Source organism: Capra hircus, chromosome 21 (assembly GCF_001704415.2).
Source record: "Capra hircus breed San Clemente chromosome 21, ASM170441v1, whole genome shotgun sequence".
In the NCBI taxonomy this organism is placed as follows: domain Eukaryota; kingdom Metazoa; phylum Chordata; class Mammalia; order Artiodactyla; family Bovidae; genus Capra; species Capra hircus.
Genome location: NC_030828.1, coordinates 6,397,884 through 6,417,429, shown reverse-complemented (window position 1 = coordinate 6,417,429; position 19,546 = coordinate 6,397,884). Strand labels below are relative to the sequence as shown.

At 48.2% G+C, this 19,546-nt stretch overlaps 1 protein-coding gene across 1 annotated transcript; it reads left to right on the top strand.

Moving 5' to 3' along the window:
- Positions 893-1,813, top strand: LOC108638450 (basic salivary proline-rich protein 2-like). Its single transcript, XM_018065849.1, has one exon. The coding sequence runs from the start codon at positions 893-895 to the stop codon at positions 1,811-1,813; it is 921 nt and encodes a 306-aa protein (XP_017921338.1).

Below are 19,546 nucleotides of genomic sequence, written 5' to 3'. Positions count from 1 at the left end.
CTCAGAACCTAGACCCGGAGAGGGAGCCCAGACCCAGAGAGAGAGACCCCAGAGCCTGGACCTCTGGAGAGGAGACCCCAGTGCCCGGACCTGGAGAGGGAGACCCCAGCGCTCAGACCGGGAGAAGGAGACCCCAGAGCCTGGACCCAGAGAGGGACCCCAGACCCAGAGAGGGAGACCCCAGCACCTGGACCCGGAGAGGAGACCCCAGCGCCCGGACCTGGAGAGGGAGACCCCCGAGCATGGACCCGGAGAGGAGACCCCAGCACCCAGACCCGGAGAGGGAGACCCCAGACCCAGAGAGGGAGACCCCAGCACCCGGACCCAGAGAGGAGACCCCAGCTCCCGGACCTGGAGTGGGAGACCCCAGTGCCCAGACTGGGAGAAGGAAACCCCAGAGCCTGGACCCAGAGAGGGACCCCAGACCCAGAGAGGGGGACCCCAGCACCAGACCAGGAGAGGGAGACCCCAGACCCCAGACCCAGAGAGACCCCAGCACCCAAACCCAGAGAGAGAGAGACCCCAGCACCCAGACTCAGAGAGGAGACCCCAGCACCTGGACCCGGAGAGGGAGACCCCAGAGCTTGGACCCGGAGAGGGAGACCCCAGATCCCGGACCCAGAGAGGGAGCCCAGACCCAGAGAGGGAGACCCCAGAGGCCAGACCCAGAGAGGAGATGCCAGCACCTGGACCCAGAGAGGGAGACCCCAGAGCCCGGACCCAGAGAGGAGACCCCAGAAACCAGACCCAGAGAGGAGACCCCAGCACCCGGAGAGGGAGACCCCAGCGCCTGGACCTGGAGAGGGAGACCCCAGAGCCTGGACCCGGAGAGGGACCCCAGACACAGAGAGGGAGACCCCAGAGCCCAGACCCAGAGAGGAGACCCCAGAGCATGGACCCGGAGAGGAGACCCCAGCACCCAGACCCGGAGAGGGAGACCCCAGCACCCGGAGAGGAGACCGCAGCATCCGGACCTGGAGAGGGAGACCCCAGCGCCTGGACCCGGAGAGGCAGACCCCAGCGCCCGGACCCGGAGAGGGAGATCCAGAGCCTGGACCCAGAGAGGGACCCCGGACCCGGAAAGGGAGACCCCAGCACCTGGACCCGGAGAGGGAGACCCCAGAGCCTGGACCCAGAGAGGGAGACCTCAGATCCCGGACCCGGAGAGGGAGACCCAGAGCCTGGACCCGGAGAGGGACCCCGGACCCAGAGAGGGAGACCCCAGCACCTGGACCTGGAGAGGGAGACCCCAGAGCCTGGACCTGGAGAGGGACCCCACACCCTAGAGGGAGACCCCAGAGGACAGACCCAGAAAGGAGACCCCAGCACCTGGACCCGGAGAGGGAGACCCCGGATCCTGGACCCGGAGAGGGAGACCCCAGCGCCCGGACCCAGAGAGGGACCCCAGACCCAGAGAGGGAGACCCCAGAGCCCGGACCCAGAGAGGAGACCCCAGTGCGGGGACCTGGAGAGGAGACCCCAGCATGGGGACCCGGAGAGGAGACCCCAGCGCCCGGACCCGGAGAGGGAGACCCCAGCGCCCGGACCCGGAGAGGAAGACCCCAGACCCAGAGAGGGAGACCTCAGTGCCCGGGCCCAGATAGGAGACCCCAGACCCCAGACCCCGGACCCAGAGAGGAGACCCCAGCACCCGGACCTGGAGAGGAGACCCCAGTACCCGGACCCGGAGAGGGAGACCCCAGCACCTGGACCCGGAGAGGAGACCCTAGCGCCCAGACCAGGAGACCCCAAACTCAGAGAGGAAACCCCAGCACCTGGACCTGGAGAGGGAGACCCCAGAGCTTGGACCTGAAGAGGGACACCCCAGATCCCGGACCCGGAGAGGGACCCCAGACCCAGAGAGGGAGACCCCAGAGACCAGATCCAGAGAGGAGATGCCAGCACGGGGACCCAGAGAGGAGACCCCAGCACCTGGACCTGGAGAGGAGACCCCTGCACCTGGACCGGGAGAGGGAGACCCCAGAGCCTGCACCTGGAGAGGGAGACCCCAGAGCCTGCACCCGGAGAGGGACCCCAGACCCAGAGAGGGAGACCCCAGAGCCCAGACCCAGAGAGGTGACCCCAGCACCTGGACCCGGAGAGGGAGACCCCAGCGCCCGGACCCAGAGAGGAGACCCCAGCACCTGGACCCGGAGAGGGAGACCCCAGAGCCTGGACCCGGAGAGGAACCCCACACCCTAGAGGGAGACCCCAGAGGCTGGACCCAGAGAGGAGACCCCAGCACCTGGACCCGGAGAGGGAGACCCCAGAGCCTGGACCCGGAGAGGAACCCCACACCCTAGAGGGAGACCCCAGAGGCCAGACCCAGAGAGGAGACCCCAGCGCGGAGACTCGGAGAGGAGTCCCCAGCACCTGGACCCGGAGAGAGAGACCCCAGAGTCCAGACCCAGAGAGGAGACCCCAGCGCTCGGACACGGAGAGGGAGACCCCAGGGCCTGGACCTGTAGAGGGAGACCCCAGCGCCTGGACACGGTGAGGGAGACCCCAGAGCCAGAGAGGGAGAACCCCAGACCTCGGACCCGGAGAGGGAGACCCCAGCGCCGGCAGAGGCAGTGGAGGTAAGGAGGGTGAGAATGCACATCCCACCTGAACAGCGAATTGAGAGCTGGTAACAGACGCTGGCGGAGGGAAGAGAGCGCGTCAGGGTTCCCTGGGACCGGACCTTTCCCCCTCACGCTGTTCGCGCCTCACGTCCTCACTGGATTCACAGAAGCACCAGAGGGTTGTCCCTGGGGAGGTGCCCTGGGCTCTAGGGGGCCTTGTCATCAGATGGGGAGGAACAAGGAGCCCCGTTGTGCCCGTGAGGGTCTGAGCGACCGCACTGTGCAGTGAGCGGCCGTGGAGAGGCGCACCAGGCAGGGTCAGTGAGCAGCCGGGCCTCCTCCCCGTCCGCCTCGGCCTGGCGCCCCCGCCGCCCTGCACTGGGGCCCCGCACGTGATCGGGTTCACCAGCGAGGTGCACGAGGCAGGGGTCTGGCCTGCCGGGGAAGGGCTGGCTCCCGACGCAGTCGCCGCCCTGTCTCCTGGCCGCTTCCTGCTCTTCCTGCCTGAATGCAGAAGCGACGTCTGGCCGCTGGTGGCCGTCCGGTGACGCTGAGGATGACTGAGGCTGTAGTTCAAAGGATCCCGGCCTCCCAGTGCCCCCTCACTCAGCCCCACCGCCCAGGCTGCTCTGGCCTCGTGCTGGGAGAAAGCAAAGCTCCGATCAGGCTGAGTGCCTGAGGCTGGTTACAGGCCAGGGCAGCCGAACACAAGAGCTCAGTGGTCCCAGTGGTCGCGCAGAGCTGATCGGAAAAGAGGGCCCGTTGGTAAGCCAGGGCCTTGGGTCTCGGATCTGGCTCCCGGAACCCCCCAGGACCTGCCCCTCCCCTCACTGTACAGCCCAGCGCCCACTTCTGAGGCTGCAAGGAGCTGGGAGAGACATGCGCCCACCCACTGCCCTGGTTCTGTTCTTTCAGCTGAGGCTCTGGCCCCCTTGCTGGGCACTCCAAGGGCTCTGACCCGAGCTCACTGGCAGGCAGACGAGGGGCCACCCCAGCTCTTCCTTACCTCTGTCCCAGTGCTTGCAACGGTCAGTCTGCACATGGTCTCAGGACAGCCCTGAGATGACGGGGCACTCAGAGATGCAGTGACCATTACTGAAGTGACCTGCTGGGGATACGTGGCTGGTGAACGATGAGATGGAAATAGAGCCCAGTGTTCACGACCTGAGCTGCTCAGGGCAGGTTCCTCAATCCCACATCCAAATCTCCAGGGACAGAGCGCACCAGGTCCTTCCCTGTGTGTGCGCACGTGCTCAGCTGCTCAGACTCTTTGCGACCCAATGCACTGACCCCCCCGCCCCACCAGGCTCTTCTGTCCATGGGATTATCTGTACAGGCAAGAATACTGGAGTGAGTTGCCATTTTCCCCTCCAGCGCATCTTCCCAACTCAGGGATCAAACCCACGTCTCCTGCATTGGCAGGCAGATTCTTTACCGTCTGAGCCACCTGGGAAGCCCTACTCTCCTGCTGAATTAGGGTCTCTGGGGAAGGTGCCCCTGAATATGCATCATCAGCATTCCTCCAGAGCCCTGGCAGGATCCTGGCACACCCCAGAGCCCTGGACCCCTCCCCTAGCTGAGCTGCTTTCCCAGGTGTGAGGGGCAGGCCTGTGAGATGTTAGGTGCAACCTCTGCCCAGGACTGACTCTCTGGTGCCAGACAGTGACGTTGATCAAGCGCTTCAGGAGGCAGGTCCTCAGCTGGCAGGCAGTCAAAAAGCCTGATGCCCAGGCTGGACTTCGGACCAGTGAGATTCAGGTCTCTGGGTGTGGGACACAGTCACTGGCATTTTTTTAATAAGTTCCCCAGGTGATTCCAAGGTGGAAAACCTCCTGTTCCCATGCCGTGTGGGTCGCTTTCCAACCAGAGGCCATCAAAAGCCCCTGGCCAACTATTCAACACAGCTGGCTAGGCCCCAGCCCCAGAATTTCTGATTCATTAGGTCTTGGGAGGGCCCAAGAATTTGTATCTCCAAGTTCTCAAGTGGTGCTGCTGTGGAGACCTCACTGTGAGGCCCAGTGGAGCAGAAAGCGAAGGGCCGGAGGAGAAACTGATTGCTCCCGTTGACTGTTGTCGAGGGACTGCTCGCTTCCAGTGAGCAGGCCCTGCCACGTGCCACGTGTGGCTCCCCGGGGACAGATTCTCCCAGGTGTACCTGCTGAGGATGGGAACCTACCTTCTGGAACATAATTAGCTCCATATAGATGGAGATTGGGACCTTGCCCCCAGGGCCCTCGGGGATAGTTGGGCAGGTTGTACACCAAACAAATCCAGGGGCGATCGTTCACAAGGGTGGGACTACGGTGCTTCCCCACACTGTCCAGTGTGACAGAGCCCCCCTCAAAGCTCAGAGAGTCACCATGGAGACTTCTCAGAAATTCTGCACCTACATTTGCTTTACCAGTCTCCCCTCTGCCCCTTTGCCCTGCCCCCCCTCTGCCCCTTCGCCCTGCCTCCCCTCTGCCCCCCCTCTGCCCCTTTGCCCTGGCCCCCCTCTGCCCTCAGCGATGCTTCAGGACTCCACCTCCCTCGTGCCCACCTGCCCCAGGCAACCCCCGGCTGGGCCTGATCCGAGTTGCCGAGTGGGAGGCTCTACCCTCCCTGGGGCCCCTAGGGTGCTGCTGGCGTGCTGTCTGCCCTGCCTGACAGACCCTGGCACTGGCTCTGGGCTGGGGCAGGAGCTCATGGCCTTCCTCCTCTGCCACTTCATGCTGCTGACTATCCCTCCTCCACAGGAGATAAACCTGTGTGGAATCTGTTTTCTCTGGAGACACATGCCGCGGGCAGCAGGACAGCGGCTGAGTCACTGGCAGTGGTCTCCCCTGAGCCCCACCCCCAGCCCTCGTGGCCTCTGCGGGCTTCTCCCTTTCCCGAGCACTTCCTGGCCTGACATACGTGTCCTGGGTGCTTCTGTCTGTGACTCAGGCTCAGCTGCCCCCATGTTCCTCCCACAACACTGGGCTGGTAGGAGGGACACCCATGGGTGCGCTGGGGCATCTTATCACAGGGTGTTCTGTTTGGGGCCCAAACACAGGAGAGCTCGTGGGCCCAGGAGCCCGCCTGGTAGGAGCCAAAGTCCACACCTAGCCCATCAGCTTGTGACTCTGCAGGGAGAGAGGGCAGGTGGCCAGGGACCCAGGGGAGAGGACATCCAACACTCCAGGCGGCGCGGGCCTTTCCCAGGCCTGAAGTAGTCGGGGAAGGAAGGTCCCAACCTGTGGACGCCTGCCATGTTCATCTCTCCAGCCCGGGCCTCTGCCCTGGACCCCAGGCTCATAAATCCAAATGCCTCCTCCCCAAACTATCACTCCCGATATCCAGCTCCCCAGACCACTCTTCCTAATACCACAGCAACTCCAGCCTCTCTCAGCTCAGGCCAAAAACTACGACGACATCCCTGACTCCTCTATTTCTCTCACCGCTTGTATCCAAAGCTTCAGCAAATCCAACTTGTCTTTTTCTTTTGCACACCTGAGTGTGTTCATGCGACGGTGAAGTGTCACCAGTGACCCTGGCAGAGGCAGGTGGGCACTGAGAGAGGCCCACCTCCTTTTTCTCTTCCTGCCATGAGCCTGCAGTCAGGGGACATCTCTCCGGTGGGCGGCACTCGCCCAGGGCGGAGGCTCTGGGGCTCTCACGGCTTGCTGGGGCAGACGGCTGGCAGCGTTATTCTCCCACTCTGAGGGCCAGGCCCAGGCCACCCCTGGCTGGGGGGCGCTCCAGAGGCATCCTGAGCAGGGGGCTCATGGAGCTCTCTCCAGCTGGGAGGGCCACTGTCCGGCAGGCCTGGGCCTGGAGGGTCCGGACCCCGTTGTGGCCTGGGCTGGGCAAGGCTGCTGCAGAATGGCCCTCTCAGCCTCGGCTAACCCACCTAGCCTCTTGCTGACAGTGCCATTGGTCTCGTTCTTGTGAGAAAGCCAGGTCACGTGGTTTGCTCAATCTCAGGATGGAGCTGGTAGGGACAGAGGGCAGGCGGCACACAGGCTGGGTCCCCTGGCAGCTGCTGAGCCCTGGGAGCTGCCGCCAGCTGCAATTACTTGTTGCTGACTTTTAATTTCACGTCGAGTAGCCACAGGTGATGGGAAAAGAAATTGGTCCCCATGGGCCGATTGCTTTTCCGATCTGCATTTACTAGCAGAGTTTTTGAAGGTGTCAGGAGCTGAATGTGAGGCAGCTGTCTCTGGAAGTGAGACCCACATGCAGGGCGGGGATGGGTGGGTGGGTCAGGAGGAGAGAGGCTTAGGAAAATACTTTTGCTAGCAAGGGACCATTCTTTGAGAGTTCTGAACATGCTTGCAACTTTCCTCCTCTGCCGGCTCATCCTCACCTGTTTGGAAGGGCCCTCTTTCCAAATCTCTCAGAGAGCCCTTCCAAACAGGTGTTCTCCAAACCTGTGAGCCTGGGGATTTAGGTACAGGTTCACCTCGTCTCACATAATTGATGTGTACCTAAAGAATTCTTTGTTCATTAGCTTTGTTATCAATCAAATGCAGTTTTAGATGCACCAAAATGTTTGTGTTTTGAGAAAATTCTCTAGTCAATTCTTTGTTTTAAAAGACTCACAGCCAGTCGTACTCAAATTCATGTCTTCTCTCCTGAACAGCTGTGAAAACATGGCCAAGACCTTTCATAGTTCACACTATCAGAGAAATTCATAAATGGAAGGAGACGCAGATGTTTCACTCTCATTTCAGATGTGCTCTCTCTCTTTTTAGCCAGGGAGAGGCATCTTCAAATGAAATCCTACCCAGAGGCTGAGTGGACAAGTCAAGGAAGAGCGGGGCAGCTCCAGTTGAAGGAGAACCCAGGTGGAGAAGGTCCCACGCGCCTGATGCCTCATGCAGCCAGCTTCCTGCATTCCCCCTTGAAGTCCCTAACATGTCCATGGAATCCTCAGGTTGAAGATCATCGCTGTCAAAGTGCCAAAAGCATTCTCTCTTACCTGTAGTTCCACCTCCAAGACTCCAAATACTCCCAGCTGAGCACATGCATTCAACACAGCTTTGTTTATGACAGCAACTTATAAAAATGAAAACAGTTTGGTTCCCTGCCCTCTGTATTGTCAGCGGAGAACATAGAAGAACCTAGACTTCGCCCACTGCTTGGCAGGAAGAGTGCATGTCTCCGCCTCCCACCAGGGCAGCACCATAGAAGGCTAGTGGTGCTGGAATTCCCACGCTAGACCAGCAGCAAATGGAGCTCCTCTCCCCTCAGGTGTTAACAAAGGCCAAGTGGAGATCCTGAACTTCCACCTCTGCCTGGCAGTGGAGGTGCTGTGTCCCCCACCCCGCCCCCCACCTTTTGTTGCAGGACAATCTCAGAAAAAGCCAGCTAAAATATAAGTTTTCAATAGGATCCAGATTCTCACAGCATAATACCCAGTGTCCAGGTTTCAGCTGGAAGTCACTCACCATTGGAACTAGGAGAAACCTCAACTTGAATGAAAAAAGACAATCATTACATGCCAATACTGAGATGACAGAGATGTTGGAATTATCTGATAAGGATAAAATGCCTCAGAGAGCAATTATAAGCACACTTGAAAAATAGAAACTCTATATCGCACAATCCTGAAGTCTCACTCCTGGGCATATTTCCGAAGAAAATTCTAATTCAAAAAGATACATACACTCCAATGTTCACAGCAGCACTGTTTTCAAGAACCAAAACACAGAAGCAACCTTTATGTCCATCAACAGATGAATGGATAAAGAACATGTGTATACATATACAATGGAATATTATTCAGCCATAAAGAAAAATGAAATAATGCCATTTTCAACAATATGCGGGGACCTGGAGATTATCATATTATGTGAAGTCAGACAGAAAAACAAGTATATAATATCACTTATATGTGGAAACTGAAAAAAAAATGATACAAATGAACTTATTTACAAAATAAAAACAGTTTCACAAACAGAGGAAACAAATTTATGGTTACCAAAGGGGATAGGAGGGGCTGGAGGAGAGATAGGAGTTTGGATTAACATATACAAATTACTATATATAAAGTGGATAAACAACAGCAATCTACTAAATAGCGTAAGGAACTATATCCAGTCTCTGGTAATAACCTATATTGGGAAAGAATCTGAAAAAGAAGATGCGTATGTGTATATATGTATATATATACACTTTTCTGTACCCCTAAAGCTAGCACAAGGCTGTAAATTAACTATACTTCAAAAAAACTCTAAACCGTGAAATAGAAGATATAAAGAGGAACCGAATGAAAATCTTAAAACTGAAAAATACAGTGACTGAAATAACTCAGTGGGGAATGCAAAACGGAGAAAACGGAGGAAAGAATCAGTGACCTCAAGGTCAGAACAATAGAAATTAGCCAATCTGAACAACAGAGGGAAAGTAGGCTGAAAAAAAAAATGAATAAGTAGAGCTTCAGGGATCTGTGCGACTGTAAGAAAAACAACAAAGTTAACATTAATGTCATTGAAGTTGGAGAAAGAGAAGAGAAAGAAGGCTGGGTTGAAAAAGTACTTGAAGAAAAAATAGCTGAAAACTTTCCAAATTTTAGCAAAAGACATAAATATATAGATTCAATAAACCGATCAAATCTCAAATAAGGTAAACGCAAAGAAATCTATATCAAGACATAGCGAAACTTCTGGAAGCTAAAAGCAAAGGGGGAATCTTGGAACCAGCAAGATGTGACGCTAACAGGGAAAAGGCAGTTCAAATGACAGTGGGTTCCTTATTAAAAATGAAAAAAAATCCAACAAGGCCCCAAAATGTGTCACTTCATTTTCCAAGTGCTGAAAGGAAGTCTCAACCCAGAGTGCTATAAGCAGTGAAAATAAACCTCATGAATTAAGGGGAAACCAAGACGTTCTTAGACGAAGGGAAACAGAATTTGTCAGCGATGCACAAAAATAGGCAAAGGACACTCTCTAAACACAAACGAAATGATGAGAGGAGGAATCGTGAAACATCAAGAACAAAGAAGGAACAGTAGAAAGACAAAATACAGGTATATTTTCCTTCTCCACTTGAGTTTTCTGAACTATATTTGACAGATGAAGCACAAATTATAGCTGTCTGATGCAGTTCTTTTCCTACTGTTCATGGGGTTCTCAGGGCAAGAATACTGAAGTGGTTTGCCATTCCCTTCTCCAGTGGACCACATTCTGTCAGACCTCTCCACCATGACCCGCCTGTCTTGGGTTGCCCCGCGGGCATGGCTTGGTTTCATTGAGTTAGACAAGGCTGTGGTCCTAGTGTGATTAGACTGACTAGTTTTCTGTGAGTATGGTTTCAGTGTGTCTGCCCTCGGATGCCCTCCTGCAACACCTACCATCTTACTTGGGTTTCTCTTACTTTGGCGTGGGGTATCTCTTCACGGCTGCTCCAGCAAGGCACAGCCGCTGTTCCTTACCTTGGACGAGGGGTATCTCCTTACCGCCACCATTCCTGATCTTCAACGTGGAATAGCTCCTCTAGGCCCTCCTGTGCCTGCGCAGCCACCACTCCTCGGGCTGCTCCTCCCGGCCTCCGGCCCTGGCCTCGGGCTCAGGGTGGCTCCTCAGGGTCACCGCCCCTGGCCTCGGACGCGGGGTGTCTCCTCCCGGCCGCCACTGACCTCGGACGCGGGGTAGCTCCTCCTGGCCGCCGCCCTGACCTCAGACGCAGGGTAGCTCTTCTCAGCCGTTCCTGCGCCGTCGCAGCCTGGCACTCTAGGCCGCTGCCCCTGACCTCGGAAGTAGGGTAGCTCCTCTCGGCTGAGCCGCCTCGCAGCCGCCCGCGCTTAGTGAGCCGCCTCGCAGCCACCTGCGCTGCGAAAGTGAGAGGAGAGTGAAAAAGTTGGCTTAAAGCTCAACATTCAGAAAACGAAGATCATGGCATCTGGTCCCATCACTTCATGGGAAATAGATGGGGAAACAGTAGAAACAGTGTCAGACTTTATTTTGGGCGGCTCCAAAATCACTGCAGATGGTGACTGCAGCCATGAAATTAAAAGACGCTTACTCCTTGGAAGAAAAGTTATGACCAACCTAGATAGTATATTCAAAAGCAGAGACATTACTTTGCTGACTAAGGTCCGTCTAGTCAAGGCTATGGTTTTTCCTGTGGTCATGTATGGAAGTGAGAGTTGGACTCTGAAGAAGACTGAGTACCAAAGAATTGATGCTTTTGAACTGTGGTGTTGGAGAAGACTCTTGAGAGTCCCTTGGACTGCAAGGAGATCCAACCAGTCCATTCTGAAGGAGATCAACCCTGGGATTTCTTTGGAAGGAATGATGCTAAAGCTGAAGCTCCAGTACTTTGGACACCTCATGAGAAGAGTTGACTCATTGGAAAAGACTCTGATGCTGGGAGAGATTGGGGGCAGGAGGAGAAGGGGACTACGCAGGATGGGATAGCTGGATGGCATCACGGACTCGATGGACGTGAGTCTGAGTGAACTCCGGGAGTTGGTGATGGACAGGGAGGCCTGGCGTGCTGCGATTCACGGGGTCACAGTGAGTCGGACACGACTGAGAGGCTGAACTGAACTGAGCTGATGCAGTTCTGGGGGTGCAGTGGTAAAGAATCTGCCTGCCAATGCAGGAGACACAGGAGACACGGGTTTGATCCCTGGGTCAGGAATATCTTCTGGAGAAGGAAATGGTAATCCTCTCCAGTATTCTTGCCTGGGAAATCCCATGGACAGAAGAGCCTGGTGGGCTATAGTCAATGGGGTCACAAAGAGTTGGATGCAACTGAGCAACTAACACATACACATAGATACACACACTGATGTGGTTCTATGTGTATTAGAGGAAATATTTAAGACAATTATGCTATAAATAGGGAAAGTTAAAGGATGTGAAGGGAGGTAAGATTTCTATGCTTCACCTGATTGAGTCAAATGTCAATAACAGTACGCCCTGTTATCTAGATATAATATAATAACTAAAACAACCATTTATAAAAGCTACACAAGAGATACACTCAAAAACATTATACATAAACCAAAGTGGGATTCTAAAAAATGTTCAGCCCACAGGAAGGCAGGAAAAAAAGAACAGAGAAAGGAAAACAGAGAACGGAAAACAAAAACCAAAATGGCAGACCAGCCCTCATAGGCCACTAATTACATGTTAATTCCAAAAGCACCAATTAAAGGAGGTTGGCAGAGTGGAGTTAACAACATAACCAAAGTATATGCTATGCATAAACGCATATAGAAATTAAATTCAAATACAGTGGTATAAATGGGTTAAAAGTGAAAAGATAGAAAAATGTAAATTGTACAACCATTAAGTACAAACTAGTATCAATTGTGAGCATTCTAAGTAACAGTAACTCTCATTTGCTGCTGGTTGAAATGTAAAATGGTACAGCCAGTTTGGAAGACAGTTTCTCACCAAGTTAAACATAGTTTTACTATACAGTCCAACAGTCAGGCTTCTAAATTATTTACCCAACATATTTGAAAACTTATGTCTGCAAAAAAACATGCATGTGGATATTAGCAGTTTTCTTTATAAAACTAAAAACTGAAGGCAAACATGATGTCATTTAATAGGTGAATAGATGAACAAACTGTGGTATATCCAGACAATGTAATATTATTCTGTGATGAAAAAGGGCTTAGCTGCCAAGCCCCCCCTCCATACACACAAAATATGAATCCTAAATGCACAATGCTAATAGAAACAAACCAATCTGCAAAGACTGAAAATGTATAATTCCATTTATTTAACATCTATAAATGGTGAAACTAGAAATACAGTAGACAGATCACTGATTGCTAGGGATTTGAAGAGGAAGGAAGGTTGAATAGGTGAGTCACGGGATTACTTTTAAGGCTGAGAAACTCTTCTGTATGAGAATATAATGGTACATCATCTATGATGCTCTTCATCTGTCAAAATCCTTTGACCTTTACAGTACAGAGTGAACTGTAATGTATGCAAATTTAAAAAATCATTTATAAAGTCATGGAATACAGACTGTGATAAAACAATATAACTGTATTTCAAGTGTGTAAACAGTCTCCCTAAAGGGAGGCAGAAGAAGGTAAATAAGTTTGGAAATAAATGGAGATTCTTTGAGTAAAGGCAAAAAGAATTCTACAAAAGCACCATAATCTCATCGACAGTTGTTTCCAATAGGGGTATGGTATGGGTTAACCATTCTGTAACAAATATCTATGTATACTGGATTTAACAATTAAGTAAATGGATGGTGAATTTTGAAAGTCAAGTTTCTCACTGTTGGAATGGGAAGTTAAACAAGCAAGGGAGAAGAAGGCCAGAATGATTCATGGTTGATGGATTTGAGCTGGAGACAAATCAGTGTAAACTCAACTCATATTTAGCCATACAGAAATACAGTATTGATAGATATATGTATGCACACAGGTTAGGATACACATACAGATATTTCTTTCCTCTCAACCATGAGGGCCTAGAAGTAGTGATATCACAGAAGTATTCCTAGTGCCCAGATCTTGGTTTCTAGTACCATTCCCAATAAAATTAATATCTTTGAGTCAATGCTGCTATTTAAAAAATGATTGAATACATAAATAAGTGGGGAATACAGATAAATCTCCCATACAGAATAATTTCAAATAATTGATGTAGAGACTTTGCCCTTGAGGAAATGGAATATTACTCCTCACCCCTTAGGTTTGGGCTGTGCATAATGACTTGTTTTTCAAAAAAGACAGTATGAAAGGAGAGAGGTGGGGGAGAATTAACTTTAAAGTAGAGAAACCTGGTAAACAGTTTCTCATCCAGGTGAACAATGTTAATATCGACATTGACACATCATGTTGATAGTATGTACTATTGACGTGATTTGGTGAAAATGGTACTCTGTGATCTTCCTCTCCAAAACCCATAACCCCAGTTTAATTGTGAGAAAAACATCAGACAAATCCCACTTGCAGAACATCGTGCGAAATATCTTACCTATACTCCTCAAAATTGTCAGGATCATCAAAAGCAAGGTCTGAGAAATTGTCACATCCAAGAGAATTCTTAGATGGAAAATTTTAAGAGATGGAAGAAAACCTAAGACCAACCAAGACAGCATATTAAAAAGTAGAGACATTACTTTGTTGACAAAGGTCTGTCTAGTCAAAGCTATGGTTTTTCCAGTAGTCATGTATGGATGTGAGAATTAGACCATAAAGAAGGCTGAGAGCTGAAGAATTGATGCTTTTGAACTGTGGTGTTGGAGAAGACTCTTGAGAGTCCCTTGGACAGCAAGGAGATCAAACCAGTCCGTCCTACAGGAAATTAGTCCTGAATATTCATTGGAAGGACTGATGCTGAAGCTGAAACTCCAATACTTTGACCACCTGATGCAAAGAACTGACTCACTGCGAAAGACCCTGATGCTGGGAAAGACTGAAGGCAGGAGGAGAAGGGGACAGCAGAGGATGAGATGATTGGATGGCATCACAGACTCAATGAACATGAGTTTGAGCAAGCTTCAGAAGTTGGTGATGGACAGGGAACCCTGGCATGTTGCAGTCCATGGGGTTGCAAAGAGTCAGACACGACTCAGTGACTGAACTGACTGAAGAGAATTCTAAGGAGACATCATGACTAAATGTAATGTGATAATCTGAATGGAATCTCAGACAGAAAAGGGGCATTAGATAAAAACTAAGGAAATCAGAATAAAATGTAAGCTTTAGTTAATAATGATATATCAATATTGGCTCTTTGTGACAAATGTATCATACTAATGTAAGATATTGGATAATAAGGGAAACAGGGAATGGGGTGTATGGAAACACTTTTCACAGCTTTTTTGTAACTGTAAATCTACTCTAAAATAAAAGGTTTATTAAAAAAAGAAGAAAGCAGGAGTGTTATATTATCTGATGAAATATACCTTAAAGAAAAGGTAATTGCCAGACAGAGAGAGGCACATTACATTATGTTCAAAAGATCAATCTACCAAAAAGACATAAGCATCCTAAAAGTGTACACAGCAAATAACCTACAAAAATGTGAAGCAAAACTGATAGGACTGAGTGGGCAAGTAGATTCGCCTGAGATTATAGCTGGGAACTTGAGCATTTCTCTCTCAAAAATGGATAGAGTAACAAGACATAGATCCAGCAAGAACATGAGAAAACTCAACATCATCAACTAACAGAATCTCATTGACGTTTAGAAAGTATTCAGTCCTGTGACAGCAGAAAGTATATTCTATATATGTCCATGGGACATATACTAGGTAGACTGTATTCTGGGGCATAAAATAAATCTCAACAAAATTAAAATAATTGAACTTATATAGAGGGTGCATTCTGGCCACAATGGGATCAAACTCTAAATAATAAGAGAAAGATAACAGAAAAATTGCCAAACACTTGGGAATTAAATACACTTGTAAGTAATCCATGTGTCAAAGAGGAAGTCTCAAAGGAAATTTAAAAATATATTGAACTAAATAAAAATGAAAACCTGTGTTAAGGTCTTGCTGAGAGGGAAATTTGTAGTGTTAAAGTTTATATTAGATAAAATGAAAAGTTTCAGATCAGTAATCTGAGTTTTTTCTCAAGACTATACGAGAAGAGTAGCAAAGTAAAACCAAAGCAAGCAGAAGACAGGAAATAAGAGCATAAATCAATGACCTGGAAAACAGAAAAGCAAATCAATGAAACGGAAAACCTGATTCTTTAAAAGATAAGTAAAATTTGCCAATTTCCAGCAACACTTAAAAAGGGAAAAAAGAGATGAGACTCAGATTAACAATATCAAGAATAAAACAGGGACTTGTCATTACAAACAATACAGACATCAAAAAGATAATAAGGGATATCACAAAAAAACAACATAAATTTAACAGCTTGGATTAAATTAATCAATTTCTTGAAAAGTACAAATTACCACAATTCATCCAATGTGAAATAGATCATACGAATAGTCCCGCAACTATTTAAAAATGAATTCATAATTTTAAAATCCCCCCCCCCCCAATCTCCATCCTCAGACAGCTTCACTGGGAATTCCCTCAGAACTTTAAAGAATTAACCCTATTTCTATATAATCTTTTCCAGAAAACAGAAGAGAGAACATTTCCCCATTCATTTCATGAAGCTCAGATTGCCCTGATAACAAAATCAGAAAAATGCAGCATAAAAGTCAAACTACAAACTAACGTCTCTCATAAATAAAGATACAAAACCCTTACAGTTTTAGCATGTAGAATTCAGATATGTAGGAAAAGAATTATGCATCATGATCAAAGGGAATTTTTTCCAGGTATGTAAGATTTGCTCAATATTTAAATCAATCAATATTTTTCATCGTATCAGAAGACTAAAGGATAAAAATTTTATGGTTATATCAGTGGGCTGTTAAAAAGCATTTGACAAAATGTAACATTCATTCATGACTTCAAGAATGCTTAGAAAACTAGGAATAGAGGAAACTCCCTAAGCTTGATAAAAAGCATCTAAAGAAAACCTAGAGATAACATTAATACTTAATCGTGAAAGACCAAATGCTTTCCCTCTAAGATCAAGAACAAAGATCCATGCTCATCAAGGATGTCTCACTTCTTTTTCTTTTTACATTTTATTGAAGGATAATTGCTTTACAGAATTTTGTTGTTTTCTGTCAAACCTCAGCATGAATCAGCCATAGGTATACATATGTCCCCTCCCAAGGATGTCTCACTTCTTATTCAGAATAGTACTGGAAGTTCTAACCAGTGCAATAAGGCAAGAAAAGGAAATGAAAGGCATACAGTTTATAAAGGAAAAAATGAAAGTGTGTGTGATCTATTAAATAATAAGCCTATTAAATAAAAGTGACACAACTTAATCAAAAAAAGAGATGCAAAAATCCATATTAGCAAGTAATGTCCTATATAGAAAATCCCAAGGAATCTACCAAAAAAAAAAAAATCTTCCTAAAACTAATAAATGAGTTTGAAAGGTTGCAGGATCCAAGGTAGCTGTATAAAAGTCAATTGCATTTCTATGTACTAGCAATGATCACTAGCAATTAAAAGCATAATGCAGTTGACAGCTGCTCCAAAGTGAAATGCTTATAGGTAAATTTTTAAAAAATACAAGGACTTACTGAAAACTATGAAACTAATGAAAAAAATGAAAGATCTAAAAAATGGAGAGAAAGACTACGTTTTGGGATTGGAAAACTCAAAAAGTTAAAGATGTCAATTCTCTTCAATTTGATACGTAGGTTTAACATAATTTCTATCAAAACCTTGCCAAGGTTTTTTAAAAGATACTGACAAAATTATTCTAAAAATTTTGTAGGAACGCAAATGAACTAGAATAGCTAAAACAATTATGAAAAAGAAGCCTAAAGCGGGAAGAACAGCCTGCCTGACTTCCAGACCTATTATATAACCATAGTAATCAAGACTCTGAAGTACTGGCACAGAGACAGACACAGATCAACAGAACAGAACAGAGAACCCAGAAATAGACTCTCACAAAAATGCCCAACTGATTTTTGACAAAGCTGCAAAGGCAATTCAATGGAGGAAGGATAGACTTTACAGCAAAGGATGCTGGCGCAATTGGACGTCTAATGGCAAAAAGCGAACCTGAACCTAAACTTTACACCTAATTCAAAGTGGATCATGGACTTAAATGTAAAATGTAAAACTATATATCATTTAGAAAAAAAGTAAGATGAGATCTTCAGGATTTAGGATTAAGCCAAGCTTCTAAACTTGACACCGAAAGCACAGTCTTTAAAAGGGAAACTGTTAAGTTGGGCCTCATCAAAATTCAAGACTTTGTTCTGTAAAATATCCTGTTAAGAAGATGAAGAGACAGGGTAGAGACTGGGAAAAATTATTTGCAAACCACATATCTGACAAAGAATTGGTATCTAGAATGATATATTAAAACTCTCAAAACTTAGTAGTAAAACAAAGCAAGGTAACAGTCAGTTAGAAAATGGCATGAAAAGACATTTTCACCAAAGATGTTTAACATCATTAGAAACTAAGAAAATACAAATTAAACCACAGATATCACTACATACCTGTTACAGTGACAAAAAATAGGGACAGCACTAAATGTGAGTAGAGAAACGATATCATTACTATACTGCTGGTGGGAATGCAAAGTGGTGTGGTCACTCGAAAACATCAGTTTCTTGTAAAACTAAACATACAACTGTCATACAACATTTGCACTCCTGGGCATTTATCCTAGAGAAATTAAATTTATATTCCCACAAAAAGCCTGTACAGAAATGTTTATAGCAGCTTCATTGGTAAAATCCCTGAACCTGCATGAATCTTCAGGGAATTATGGTAAATGGGAAAAAATCAACAATCCCAAAGGTTACATTTAGAAAATAGATCCGCGATTGCCACGGGTAAAAGACGAGTCAGGGAAGGGAGTGTGGTGAGGGTGGGAAAGCAGTAGGTGTGGCTAAAAAAGGGCAACTAGAAGGACCCTTGTGGGGATGGGAATGTCCCGCATCTTGACTGCAGCCGTGTCGGTGTCCTGGTGGTGATACCATACTCACCGCAGTTTTGAAAGACGTCAGCATCACCATTTCGAGAAACTGGGTAAGGAAAACATGAAAGTCACTCAATCGTGTCCAACTCTTTGGGCCTCCATGGACAGTCCATGGAATTCTCCAGGCCAGAATACTGGAGTGGGTAGCTTTTCCCTTCTCCAGGGGAATTTTCCCTATCCAGGGATTGAACCCAGGTCTCCTGCATTGCAGGCAGATTCTTTACCAGCTAAGCCACAACAGAAGCCCAAGAATACTGGAATGGGTAGTCTATCCCTTCTCCAGCGGATCTTTCCGACCTAGGAATCAAACCAGGGTCTTCTGCATTGCAGGCAGATTCTTTACCAACTGAGCTATCAGGGAAGCCCCAAGGGGTACATAATGTTTCTCTATTATTTCTACAATTGCATATGAATCTACAATTATCACAAAATAAAAATGTTAATAAGTGTTTTTAAGGAAAATAGTTGAAATGTCTAATGTTAGGAGCATTGCTAAATGAACTAAGGTCATTCATATATTGTAAAATAAACAGCAGTTATGAAGAATAAGGGAGCTCCAATGCAGGGGGCATGTGAACAGTTAGGTAAAAACAGCAAGGCACAAAAATGTGTGTAGATGTAACTCTTTTGCTACAAAATGATAAATTTGAAGTATAAATGCATAGAAAAAGTTTGGGTAGGTAAGCTATAAAGTGCTAATAGTCATTCCTCATGGGGAAAGAGATTGGTTGGGAGACAGACACACTTTAACTTGTAACAACAAATTGGTGCCAAAAAAAAAAAAAAAAAAAAGAAGAAGACTTCATTTTATAAATTAAGAAATTGAGGCTTAGCAGAGGTGAACACAGTGGTCAAGGTCACCAAGCTGGGAAGGGGTTCAGAGCTTGGCTCCAAACTCAGACCTTCTGACTCAAATGCAGAGTGGCTGAGGCAGGAAATCGGCAGGACGGCTCCTCCAGGCCTGCTGCTGTGCCCAGGACTGTCCTCAGATAAGAAGCTCTCTGGAGAGGAAGAACCTGGAACAAGGAAGATCTGCAAGGGTGTGGAGAACAGGAAATGGCTCCTGCTGGGATTTTCCCTGCCCCCGGCGCAGGGAGCACCAGGAACCCAGCAGAGAGGCAGGAGGGGCCGGGAAGCCTGGCTTTCAGGAGACACCCAGCCACTGTGCCAGGCTCTGAATGGGCTCTGAGCAGCCACAGTCCCTGTTTTCCCGGATCTTCACCATCCAAGCAGGAGACCGATGGTAGTCGGGTCTCCCAGGTGCATCAAGATCCTGCAGTGATGGGTGCTGGGGGCCTGGAAGAGCCTTGGAGAAGAGCCCATATTTGAGCAGGGCCCTGGGAAAAGATGAGTAAGAGTGATTGGGTAAAGCAGGAACAAGTGGTTTTCTCAGCAAAAGGGTTAGCATGGCCCAAGGTGTGGAGGGAAGTGATAAGCTGTGGCTGAAACCAAAAGTGAGGGCTTGAAGTCAGGCAGCAAGCTTGGGGTCCGTGGGGACATT